The sequence below is a fragment of the Littorina saxatilis genome, linkage group LG13, assembly GCF_037325665.1.
Source record: "Littorina saxatilis isolate snail1 linkage group LG13, US_GU_Lsax_2.0, whole genome shotgun sequence".
Taxonomy (NCBI): domain Eukaryota; kingdom Metazoa; phylum Mollusca; class Gastropoda; order Littorinimorpha; family Littorinidae; genus Littorina; species Littorina saxatilis.
Genome location: NC_090257.1, coordinates 5027035 through 5040569, shown reverse-complemented (window position 1 = coordinate 5040569; position 13535 = coordinate 5027035). Strand labels below are relative to the sequence as shown.

The following is a 13535-nucleotide window of genomic DNA, read 5'->3' as shown; positions in this document are numbered from 1 at the left end:
AATAAATGTTTCGAGACACTCCTTCGAACTCACGCTGAGAGTTTTAATGCTATTTTAAAATTAGGTTGTCTTTCTTCTTTTGTCTTCAAATCATATGGGACAATTGGTGTATCAAAATAAACATTTTGGGGTTATATTTTGGTGCCAAAGAGCAGACGACGTCCAACAGGAGCGGCAATATGGTCAAAAATGAACATTTGTGGCGCGAAATTGTCACCTTTAACACTGAAAATTTGCATGTTATGACGTTTTCTATTCACGAAGACCAATCAAAACACTGCCTCATGGCACAACGCGTGGTTTCGCGGGGATTTCTGTGGCTTGTTTGTGTGGAAAAAAGACGTCAAGTTTTTGCGTTAAAGTCTGATTCTGGACTAAAGTCAACCCATCAAACATCCCCACGATAAAGGAGAACATCTATTATGGCGAATGAAGGGGAAGAGGATCAGCCTAGGAAGGGCGAGACGTCCGAAGAAGCGTAAGTAAAATGGGGTCAGTTGAGAAATCCCTCGCTCTGCCGGTCGCTTTGCAAGCAGCGTCTGCTGCAATCGGATCCCGTTACCTCAACACCTTCAGCTGTTCGTGTGACCCTATCCGCCCCCTCTCAAGAATGTTAGCCGTGCGTCTTTCTTGCCTGCAATTCAAGTTATGTGATGTGTAGATATATGTGGATTGTTGTTGGCAGCGTTGAGCTTGAAAAATGTACCAGATACTAAGTTATAGTAAGCGAAATAAAGAGGTGCACGCAACCGTGACGGAAAGTCCCTTCCGCGTAGCTTCGCTCGAGCTTTCCACGGTTCTTCTTAAACTTCACAATCGAGTGTGCATACATTATGAACACTGAACAGTTATTCAGTAATTTTCCACCAGCAAGCTTTTCTCTCCTGGAGCTTTTGTCAAATTTTGGTTGGTTTTACATATTGAACGGGTTCAATCAATACATGTATGAAGCGGGTGAATCAATGGGAACTGAGGGGGTGTGGTCAGCTGTTGTGTGCGAATCAAACCAGGGCAACTTATTTCAGCGTTTATTTTGCTTGTGTCACAGGTGATAATGCCTTGTGATGTATTTTTAGCCAGTTCACATTGATGTGGTAGCACAAGCAATTTGTGTGCAGTTATTTTATGCATAGATTAAAGATGAACTAACTAACTAAGGTTACATTTTTGTTCGTTTGTTTATATTTAATTCTTTTTTTTTAAAGTGCACATTTGTAGATTTAGTAGTACTGTACAGCACTTAACGCCTGTGGACAACCAGGATGTGTGCAAGCGCACTGTTCATTGATATATAAAAATCATCTGAGCTTTTGCGTGCTATTAGTATTATGAATAATGTATAAATGCAGTTGAACATAGATCTGTTAATGATATCACAGTTCACACACATTGTTCAGCAGGCAGTGGTCACCATTAGTATTGACAATGAATACCAAAGTAGGAAGTACTGTTGCAGTGTTCAACTGCTGTGTGTGGAAATTAATGTAGGACAGCAAATATGTTCCACATGTGCTGTGCAGAGCACATAATGCCTCAGTCTTTGCACAGCTGAGCTAGTATGGTTTAAATATGTTTGTATTGTTTGTGTACCATGTGGCTCAGTCACCATTCTTTTTAGCTGAAGTGGTGGAATTACTCAATGAGTCAATCAGAAGAAATCATTAATTCGTTGTGTAAATTTGAAATTTAAAGGCACAGTGCAGCTCACAGCCTTCGTTTTGCATTTTTGTTGCAGCTGAGTGCATTTACACTTGACTTACAGTTCAAAAATCCTCCTATGGTAGTAAAACAAACCCAAAACTACCCAACGACAACATCTGTGAAGCTCGACAGTTTCTTGTTCACGCGAGTGCATAAATTAACCTAGTTATTACGTGGTGTTTGGTCGGAGTTCGATTCAAATGAGTGATTCCGGCCTCCATTTTGTTTTACACAAACTCATGATGACGTCTGACATAGTTTGCTAGTGACTGTCTTTTTGTGCATGATGTGGTGATCTACCTGATGTAAATTTAGATCCAAAAATAGGTCAAGACCAGCCGGGTCCGAGTACGAAATTAATTCGTAAAAAAATCGCAGTTCTTGACTCTTTGGGTGCAAGTCAATGAAACTTGGTAGTTCTTCTAACGGATAGCTGCCTGAAGCCCCAGGGGCTCCGTGCACCTGGATTTGACCAGTTCAGTACCTTTAATCATGTTGGGATTATTTATTCATTTTACTGTATGTGTCTTAATGTGTGACTAAATGATAATTATGGTGACCTTGGTCTATGGTCACTGATGCATAATTTTTGTATCTGACACATTGACTGTTCTGATCCCTGGCTGGTCAACTTTCAAATAGTTTTGACATGTATTACTATTAGTATTACTAAAATACTATAAGGTCTTGGATAGATATTTTCAATCCAGGTCCGGCTGACCTGTTGTCCTCTGAGTCTGGGAAGAGCGCTGCATATGAAATCTATGGGTTTGGATTATCATGGGTTGGATTCTTGCGGTATATGCCGGAAATCCGGATTCGATTATGGCCTCTTAAAAAAAAAAATTTAATTTTTTTTTCTAATGTGTACAAATTAAACCTACTTGACAGGGAAATAAGTGTGCGACTCGAGCGCTTTCGCTTTCATTGCGTTTTCTGCACTCGTTTTTTAAATTTTTTTAATTTATTTTTTATTTTTTGACAAATGTAATAAAAAGTTATAGGGTCGGCCCCTAAAAATAGGGTAGGTCGGGTTACCGTAACCACACCTATTTTTTTTTAGGCCTAATGCAATAGGGCGAGGGGGAAAAGATATTTACTCAACCAGTCAATGCAGAATAAGATCAGTACGGTCAGTGCTTTGTTAACTTAATTATACCTGCAGAGTATTACTAACAATGTTAATTTCTCTGATGTTCTAGGTCAGCATCTAAAGGTACAGCCGACATGCCGTTATTCAACTCAACCTCAGAATTCAGCAGCATGTGTAAGTCTCTGTCGACGCCAGTGGACATTCAAAAGAAAGCAGAGGGAGTGCTTGAGACATTATTGTCCGAACTTGACCAACAAGAAGAAATCGAGGTAAGTTCTGGAAAACATGAAATGTTTGCAATTTAGGTTTGTTTAAATTTTGATAGTTTTTTTTTTATGTTGCAATTTTTTCAAGTTATAGGATTTTAGTGTTATAATGCTTAACGTGGAGGTTGGGCTGTGCGGAGAGTGTGTGAGGGAGGCTGGGTTGGGCTGTGCGGAGAGTGTGTGAGGGAGGTTGGGCTGTGCGGAGAGTGTGTGTGAGGAAGGCTGGGTTGGGCTGTGTGGAGAGTGTGTGTGAGGGAGGCTGGGTTTGCTGTGCGGAGAGTGTGTGAGGGAGGTTGGGTTGGGCTGTGCGGAGAGTGTGTGTGAGGAAGGCTGGGTTGGGCTGTGCGGAGAGTGTGAGGGAGGCTGGGTTGGGCTGTGCGGAGAGTGTGTGAGGAAGGCTGGGTTGGGCTGTGCGGAGAGTGTGAGGGAGGCTGGGTTGGGCTGTGCGGAGAATGTGTGTGAGGGAGGCTGGGTTGGGCTGTGCGGAGAGTGTGTGTGAGGGAGGCTGGGTTGGGCTGTGCGGAGAGTGTGTGAGGGAGGCTGGGTTGGGCTGTGTGGAGAGAGTGTGTGAGGAAGGCTGGGTTGGGCTGTGCGGAGAGTGTGTGTGAGGGAGGCTGGGTTGGGCTGTGCGGAGAGTGTGTGTGAGGGAGGCTGGGTTGGGCTGTGTGGAGAGTGTGTGAGGGAGGCTGGGTTGGGCTGTGCGGAGAGTGTGTGTGAGGAAGGCTGGGTTGGGCTGTGTGGAGAGTGTGTGAGGGAGGCTGGGTTGGGCTGTGCGGAGAGTGTGTGAGGGAGGCTGGGTTGGGCTGTGCGGAGAGTGTGTGTGAGGGAGGCTGGGCTGTGCGAAGAGTGTGTGAGGGAGGCTGGGTTGGGCTGTGCGGAGAGTGTGTGTGAGGGAGGCTGGGTTGGGCTGTGCGAAGAGTGTGTGAATATGTGTTCTGTACTAACTACAATGGTGTGATAAGGTTGCAGGCATGGGAATTGTCCGCCGAAAGGCAACTTGCCGCAGAAATTGTTTTTTGTTCCGCCGAAAAAGCAAAAGTGTCCGCCGAACAAATAAATGGGGGAGGAAAAAATGGTTCTAAAAACTGAATTTAATGGCAAACTTGGAGCTCAGATGACACCAAATTGCACCATTTGGGTTCTTTGGAGAAAAAAATCCGGGGGGGGGGGGGGGGGGGCATGACCCCAGACCCCCCTTGTAAGGCTGGGCACTTTGCGCCGTCGACTTCGCTATTTCTTACAAAATTTCAGCCTCTTTTACTTTTTTTCAATTCCCATGCCTGGGTTGGCGACATTTGCACTTCCATTTGTATTTATTGAGTTGTGACACTACCCTGTGGCTGTGCATCAATGACAGATGCATAATAATGAAATGTATTTGATTTTGCTGTTTCAGATGTCCCAGAAAGACATGTTTGTTTGTGCACTTTACATGGCCCTCGTTGATGCCAGGTGAGCTAAGAAGCAGATAATTCCAGTGATTATTGTTCTCATTCATCAGGCCTGGGAATGATACACCTTTCGTGGTAAATACGACCAAGTCCTTTTCTAAATGTGTAAGAAAAGAGCCTCCGTGTGCCCTTAAAAATGCTTAAAACGCAAAAAATTTCTCGTCAGTACGCCCAAACCACTTTTACTCATTCTCAGGCCTGATTAATACAAAGCCATTTATCGGTGTTGTAGCCTCTTTACTCTCTGCTTGATGGGCAAAGCTTTGTTTTCTTCAGTTTAAATCAACCAATTTACAGCAGAGACTGAGTTAACTGTTGCATTCAGCGCTGAATGTCCAACAATATGTGTACTCACCTTTGGCTAGTGATTCTGAAAATGTATTAGCCAGAGAGCAAACGTTACTATCCAAACCAACAATTTGTTTCAGCAATTTTACTCGCACTTGGCGAGTAGATGAACTTTTCTACTCGCCAGTTATATGTTTTTACTTGCCATGGCGAGTAAAACACTCGCCACTTTCAGGCCTGGCATCATTTGAAACTTACTTTGTGTCTTGACCCCCCTAGCACTTTTTAGTGGTTTTATTCTACTGGTGCTTCTGTGGGGACATTTATTTAAATATGCCCAAGTTACATTTTTGTCAAATTAGTTAAAGTTCAACAAGGCATGGACATATGTTGTCACTGTTTGCAGATTTACAGTAAAACCATAGCCAGGCATGGGAATTGTCCGCCGAAAGGCAAATTTCCGCCGTATTTTTTTTTTGTTCCGCCGAAAAAGCAAAATTGTCCGCCAAAAAAATAAAAGGGGGAGGCAAAAATGGTTCTAAAAACTGAATTTAATGACAAACTTGGCGGTCATATGACACCAAATTGTACCATTTGGGTTTTTTGGGCTGTCCACTTTGCTATTACTCACAAATGTTCAGCCTTTTTTACTTTTTTCATTTAGTCAAGTTTTGACTAAATGTTTTAACATAGAGGGGGGAATCGAGACGAGTGTCGTGGTGTGTGTGTGTGTGTGTGTAGAGCGATTCAGAGTAAACTACTGGACCGATCTTTATGAAATTTTTTATGAGAGTTCCTGGGTACGATATCCCCAGACGTTTTTTTTCATTTTTTTGATAAATGTCTTTGATGATGTCATATCCGGCATTTTGTAAAAGTTGAGGCGGCACTGTCACACCTTCATTTTTCAATAAAATTGATCGAAATTTTGGCCAAGCAATCTTTGACAAGGCCGGACTTTGGGGTTGCATTTCAGCTTGGAGGCTTAAAATTAATTAATGACTTTGGTCATTAAAAATCTGAAACTTGTTATTAAATTAATTTTTTTATAACACGATCCAAAATTACGTTTATCGTATTCTTCATCATTTTCTGATTCCAAAAACATATAAATATGTTATATTTGGATTAAAAACAAGCTCTGAAAATTAAAAATATAAAAATTATGATTAAAATTAAATTTCCGAAATCGATTTAAAAACAATTTCATCTTATTCCTTGTCCGTTCCTGATTCCAAAAACATATAGATATGATATGTTTGGATTAAAAACACATTCAGAGAGTTAAAAAGAATAGAGATATAGAAAAGCGTGCTATCCTCCTCAGCGCAACCGCTACCGCGCTTTTCTGGATTGTTAATTTCACTGCCTTTGCCAAGAGCGGTGGACAGACGATGCTACGAGTGTACGGTCTTGCGAAAAAATGCAATGCGTTCAGTTTTATTCTGTGAGTTCGACTGAGCTTGACTAAATGTTGTATTTTCGCCTTACGCGACTTGTTTCAATTCCCATGTCAGTATTGATTTCGTGAAATGTACTTTGGGAAGCTGGCTGCACAAAGCTTTGCACAGAATTTCATGGGTGTTACTCTTCCGGCTTTTGCCGGATTTCCGGATTTTGAAAAAATCTGAAGCCGGAAATTCCGGTTTTCCGGGTTTTAAAAACAAAAAAACAAAAAAAAAAGCTTCGTTTCGCTAAGTTGAAATAACGAGCAGCGGTTCCGATCCGACTTTTGACACCGGTTCGCGTGCTTTCTCGGTTCGCTCCCTTGGATTTGCCGCCATCTTGCTTATTATGATTTGGTTTCGTCGGTGTCCAGAAACTTTCTTTCAAACTTGAGCATTTTGGACCCCTGCCTTTCAGGTTTTTTGATTTTTCCCAGTAACACCCATGGAATTTTGGTAAAAAGCCAAAGTCTTCACAAAGTCAACTACGACCTCAATAGACAAATTCCAAAAATGACCCCTTCTGGTTTGTATGGGATATCGGAGAGTGACCTTTTCTTGCAAAATGTCAGACAAAGAATGAAGGGACTATCACTAGTGAGGGGCCCACGTTCGGCGAGAGATTTATTTCTCAGAGTCAACTTTGTGTGCAGACTCTCCTCGGTGTCCGAACACCCCCCGTGTGTACACGCAAGCACAAGACCAAGTGCACACGAAAAAGATCCTGTAATCCATGTCAGAGTTCGGTGGGTTATAGAAAACACGAAAATACCCAGCATGCTTCCTCCGAAAACGGCGTATGGCTGCCTAAATGGCGGGGTAAAAAACAGTCATACACGTAAAATTCCACTCGTGCAAAAAAACACGAGTGTACGTGGGAGTTTCAGCCCACGATTGCAGAAGAAGAAGACTAGTTAGGGGTTTGCCGGAAACATGTGCGTGTGGTTGGTCCCTTCATTCTTTGTCTGCCGTTTTGCAAGACAAGGCGACTCTTCCAGTTCAACAACCTATACAAACTCAACAGAGTTATTTCTAAAAAATCATCAATTAAGGAATGCCTTGACTATTAACCGTCTTGCCTGTACTGTATTTCAGAATGCCATATGGTCCCCATGATCCTCAGCTGAAACACGGCTACCTAGCCGCCCCTCCCGTCACCATCACACAACTTTTGCAGGCGGCTAACACAAGGTGAGTAATCGGCAGGAGTATCATGGCATTGGCAGGCCTCAGCTGATCCACACTCTGAATGTGCTGTATTTGTGAGGGAAAAATATGCTTCGTAAATACATGTAACTCTGTCAGGTTTGTATTGGTTGTGATAGGTGGCGCTTCACGAGGGACGACGCTGTGGTGTACTCATCTGAGTTTCTCCTCGTTGAGATAATAAAGTGTTCTATGTCTAAAGACTGAATACTCTTGCTGTTATTGAGGCAAACTTTTCCACGTGGCATTATAAGGCCAGTCACTAGCGAGGGGTGTGTCTGAAACATGTTGACAAGAAACACATGTGGAAAGCTTGCCCCTTGTATCATGTTTTTGACTTTTTTGAAAAACTTTTTGTTGACAAGTTCTTCTTCTTCTTTTTTTTTTTTTTTTTTTTTTTTGACCTCAGTTGCATGCAAGGCTGCTTCAACCCATCTTTTTTGCCTCTTTCGTCTTTTTTTTTTTTTTTTTTTTTTTCTTTCTTTTTGGGCGGTGAGCATATCCTTCTTCATTGGTCTTTTTTTTTTTTTTAATGAAGTTTTAATTTTGTTTTCTTTTACATTACAATTTAACTAATGTCTGCGTGTATGTGTGTGTGTGTGTGTGTGTGTGTGTGTGTGTGCGTGTGTGTGTGTGTTGTTGTTGCTGTTCCCATAATTCTGTTATATAATACATTTTCAGCGGGACAATACATAACAAGTTAATTAATCCAACGCTCGATAGACAAAGGCGAGAATTTACAAATTACCAATTACAGTACCAGTTTTCAGCAAGTTCTTCTTCTTCTTCAGCGTTCCAGAATTTTCTGGTTACGTGTGAGCTCGTTTGCCCATTTGGGTTCCCCACACTATACTCTGAGAGCATAGTCAGCTTCACTCCGCTTTCGTTGAGTAGGCATGCTGAGTATTTTCGTGTTTCCATAACCCACCGAACTCTGACATGGATTACAGGATCTTTTCCGTGCGCACTTGGTCTTGTGCTTGCGTGTACACACAAAGGGGGTTAAGTCACTAAGCAGGTCTGCACATAAGTTGACCTGGGAGATCGGAAAAATCTCCACTCTTAACCCACCAGGCGGCAGCGACTGGGATTCGAACTCACGACCTCCCGATTAGGAGGCCGACGTCTTACCACCACGCCACTGCGCCCGTCGTTTACAAGTTTAATTTGTATGATCTTCTGTCTGTTTTTCATATTTTGTTTCCAGTGTCAAACAGCTATTACAGAAGATGCGACAGGTAAAAGAGATGTTGCTGCCTTCCGAGGCTGTCACTCAGCACCTCACCATGTTGGAGAAAAACTTCTGTGTCATGTCGTTTTTGGCTCACACCTTTGACAGGTACGTTGATGAGTTCTGTAAAAGTTCAGCTGATGTAAATGATATATAAAAAACGCTGGCGCTGGACCTGAGTACTCTTTAGACTGGCTCGCTCCCCCAGTATGAAAGTTTTTGTCTTGTGCACGTGGATTTAAAAAAAATAAATAAAAAAAAAATTATTTTACACAATTAAAAAAATTATTAGAGTAAAATAAAACATTAAAACGTTCATAATAAATAAAAGTAAACAAGAATTAAAAAAAATAAAAAAAAATAGACCGCCCATGCCGGGAATCGAACTCGGATCACTTTGGCACAGTATGAAAGTTTTTGTCTTGTGCATGTGAATTAAAAAAAAAATTTTAATTTATTTTACACAATTAAAAAAATTATTAGAGTAAAATAAAACGTTCATAATAAACAATAGTAAACAAGAATTAAAAAAAAAAATTAAAAAATAGACCGCCCATGCCGGGAATCGAACCCGGATCCCTTTGGCCACCAAGCCACCACCTTGAATCACTGACACAGTGTCCCTGTCGCTCTCTCTCGTGCTCTCTGTCTCTCTTTCAGTCTCACCGAGACCAAACCTGCACTGTAGTTTCTTTGCCGAGACCAAATTAATCCCCACCCGCTGGCTGGCTTGCAAATCGTCTCGCATGCGATACGCATGCTTTTCATGACGCACGCGTTCGGCTGTTCTATCAGCTCAATGGCTGGCTGTCGCTCCGATTGAATTCGTCCAACCGTCAAGAACTTGTGTGTTTTTTGGGGCATTTAGGTCCCAGGTAACATTATGAAGTTTTAATACGATCAATCGGACCTATTATCAAGTTAGTGTATCAACTTTTGAACGAACTGCGCCCAGTAGTTTCCCAGCAATAAGCTGTTAAGTCGAGACAGATAGACAGACAGACACACACACAATTAAAGTCTGTTGGACCCTAGTACTGCGTACTCGGGGATAATATAATAATCTTACTAAACTTTGGTTTGCTACATTTAACCAACAAAAATTATTGTTATTATTTGGGGGGGTTTCAGAGATTATACAGTGTTGGCCATAAAAAATACTTACAGTCAAACCTGTCAACAACAACAAAAACTAAGAGACCCACCAAAAGTTTTTGTTGCTGACGATATTAGGCCCCCCCAAAAATATAGTCTGTTTAGGCCACACACAAAAAATTGTCTGTTTCTGGTAACATGGCTAAAAAAAATAGGGTCGGTAGGTAGGGATTTTTTTTTTTTTTTAAATTTTTTTTTACCCCCAAACTAACTTTAAAAATCGCGCAAAGAGACTGGATTCACTATACATAGAGACAAGACACTCAACACATTTACAAATCGTCAGCGGACTTTCGTTTTCACACGTTTTTGTTGTTCATTTTCTCACCCTGTCCTTTACCACAACAACAAAAAAAAAAATGTTTGAGTTTGGAAAAAAAAAGTTTAGGGTCGGCGCCGAAATTTAGGGTCGGTCGGGTGACCAGAAACAGACAATTTTTTTTTTTTTGGCCTTACGGTATCCCGACCGACCCTATTTTTTCGCGCGACCCTAGACTTTTGGGGGGCATTTGGGGGAGAGAGAAAAAAAAGGTTTTTATTTTTTGGCAAAATAACTTAAAAATATGGTTTTTGGGAAAGAAATTTTTTTTTTTAAAATCCCGACCTACCGACCCTATTTTTTGGCCTATGTTACCGTAAACAGACTATTTATTTTTTTGCCTTAATTATATTGGGAAAAACCCTGATGGTAATTATATTGGGAAAAACCCTGATGGTAATTATATTGGGAAAAACCCTGATGGGGATGGTTGGTAATGGAGGTGAGAGGTGGTCGTCGTGGCAGCTTCGACTGTATATTCATGTGGCTCTCAACGCCGTGTGCATTCTACTAATCTGGTTGCAAAATAAGCGAAAATGTGGACCCCCCAGTATACTAAAGGCAGGGATGTGTTACTGCTGATCATGTCATCAGTGTTGTTCCGTGACTCGGAGAGCAATAGGTCAGTTCGAGCTACATTGTTTTGTCAGAACATCTCTCACATATGAACACTATCGGACGCTTGACCGGCCAGGGGTCAGACCAATGCGTCAGTTCATAAACAAATGCGTAAATGACCAAAGGCCTCGTCCTGAGAACAACACTAAGTAATTTCAGGCTGAAGTGAATTAATGGCTTATTTTTTATTTTTTGGGGGTGGGAATTTTGTTCACAGCTGTAAATGTGTGTGCATGTCCCACTTGATGCAAATGATATACAACTTAAAGGCACAGTGCAGCTCACAGCCTTCGTTTTGCGTTTTTGTTGCAGCTGAGTGCATTTACAGTTCAAAAATCCTCCTATGGTAGTAAAACAAACCCAAAACTACCCAACGACGACATCTGTGAAGCTCGACAGTTTCTTGTTCACGCGAGTGCATAAATTAACCTAGTTATTACGTGGTGTTTGGTCGGAGTTTGATTCAACTGAGTGATTCCGGCCTCCATTTTGTTTTACACAAACTCCTGATGACGTCTGACATAGTCTGCTAGTGATGTGTCTTTTTGTGCATGATGTGGTGATCTACCTGATGTAAATTTAGATCCAAAAATAGGTCAAGACCAGCCGGGTCCGAGTACGAAATTAATTCGTAAAAAAATCGCAGTTCTTGACTCTTTGGGTGCAAGTCAATGAAACTTGGTAGTTCTTCTAACGGATAGCTGCCTGAGGTATGACTAAAAGCCCCAGGGGCTCCGTGCACCTGGATTTGACAAGTTCAGTACCTTGAAGAAATATGTTTTGTGTTTGTCAACAGGCTGTGTGCTGGCGTGTTCAGAGAGGAGGACAAGCCACATTTGGAGTCAAATGAGTGAGATTTTAAGCTACCGTTTACTGTTGGTTTTCTGACTTAACCAGAGTAATTTGTTAATGAAATGTCACCTGTAGGGTGGCAATACTTCAGGCAGATCCCAACAGATTAGCTAGTTGCTATCAACGCTTTATATGTCCAGCGTCTCTCACCGCAGCTGCCAACCCTTACAATATAATGCGGATTTTCGCGATATTATTTCCAGAAAATCCGGATCATTGCAAGAATTATGCAATTTTTAATAGTTCTAGCAGTGATTAATTGGCATGGTTTTTCAAGGACCTGTTCGCTGTCAGTTTACCAAATAGCACCCTTTTGCATAATTTTCAAAAATGTCTTCGTTAGACACTTTTGCACCGTGTCCGTTATGTCCTCTGAGGAGTTTTGGAAGTCTAGGGTTGGCGGCTATGCCTCCCCCACTGTCCAGATGTTTATGTTTTTGAATTTCATCATTATGTATGTAACTGATAAGGGTTAGAGATAAGATTTTATATGGGGCGGGGATGTAGCTCAGTCGGTAGCGCGCTGGATTTGTATCCAGTTGGCCGTTGTCAGCGTGAGTTCGTCCCCACGTTCGGCGAGAGATTTATTTCTCAGAGTCAACTTTGTGTGCAGACTCTCCTCGGTGTCCAAACACCCCTGTGTGTACACGCAAGCACAAGACCAAGTGCTCACGAAAAAGATCCTGTAATCCATGTCAGAGTTCAGTGGGTTATAGAAACACAAAAATACTCAGCACGCTTCCTCCGAAAGTGGCGTATGGCTGCCTAAATGGCGGGGTAAAAATGGTCATACACGTAAAATTCCACCTGTGCAAACCACGAGTGCACATGGGAGTTTCAGCCCACGAACGCAGAAGAAGAAGAAAGATTTTATATAGTCCTGTGGAAATTGGGGCTGCTTTCTTACTGGGGAAAGCAAGCTGCCATACAGTACGGCGTTACCCAATGTTTTTTTTTCTTTTTCCTGCATGCGTGTATTCATGTTTCCAAGCCCTGAGACTTTCGCTGTGAACTTGGATTTTTATTATGTGAATATGTATATGATATAAGAAGGGGTAGGTAACAAGAGTTTTTTTTTTTCAGGGAGAACATTCCATCGTTGCCCGAAACAGAAGGCGTGGCATTCAGGAGAAAACTGTGCTGGCTGCTCTTCATCCATGCAAAGAGTGAGTGATGTGGTTTCACTGTCACTCGCTGAGTGCATGGCAGTGCTGGATGTTTGGATAGATAGATATTCAGCCTTTGTTTGGACCATTATGCAGAGAAGGAACTGATGTCAGGATTAGGCCTAAAAAAAAATAGGTGTGGTTACGATAACCCGACCTACCTTATTTTTGGGGGCCGACCCTATAACACATTTGTCAAAAAAAGACTCCAAAAAACAAGTAAACGAGTGCAGAAAACGCAATGAAAGCGAAAGCGCCCAAGTCGCACACTCATTTCCCTGTCAAGTAGGTTTAATTTGTACACATTAGAAAAAAAAGTTTGAAAAAAAAAAGTGATTGCCTACCTTCCTACCCTATTTTTTGAGTCACTTGAGAAAAAGTGACTCTATGTAATCGGTCAGTGTTAGTCTGTCCGGCCGGCCATCCGGCCGGCCGGCCGTAGACACCACCTTAACGTTGGACTTTTCTCGGAAACTATCAAAGCGATCGGGCTCATATTTTGTTTAGTCGTGACCTCCAATGACCTCTACACTTTAACGATGGTTTCGTTGACCTTTGACCTTTTTCAAGGTCACAGGTCAGCGTCAAAGGAAAAATTAGACATTTTATATCTTTGACAAACTTTTCTCGGAAACTATCAAAGCGATCGGGCTCATATTTTGTTTAGTCGTGACCTCCAATGACCTCTACACTTTAACGATGGTTTCGTTGACCTTTGACCTTTTTCAAGGTCACAGGTCAGCG

General features: G+C 41.8%; 1 protein-coding gene across 2 annotated transcripts in view; it reads left to right on the top strand.

Moving 5' to 3' along the window:
• Positions 1 to 310: 310 nt before the first annotated feature.
• LOC138945929 (retinoblastoma-associated protein-like) overlaps positions 311 to 13535 on the top strand; it is a 71114-nt gene continuing 57889 nt past the window's right edge. For both annotated transcript variants that reach the window (XM_070317449.1, XM_070317448.1), the window contains exons 1-7: positions 311 to 478; positions 2904 to 3063; positions 4457 to 4512; positions 7340 to 7435; positions 8658 to 8789; positions 11570 to 11623; positions 12709 to 12791. In XM_070317449.1, the coding sequence (XP_070173550.1) occupies positions 423 to 478; positions 2904 to 3063; positions 4457 to 4512; positions 7340 to 7435; positions 8658 to 8789; positions 11570 to 11623; positions 12709 to 12791 (637 nt within the window). In that variant the 5' untranslated portion in view covers positions 311 to 422. The remainder of the gene's footprint in view (positions 479 to 2903; positions 3064 to 4456; positions 4513 to 7339; positions 7436 to 8657; positions 8790 to 11569; positions 11624 to 12708; positions 12792 to 13535) is intronic.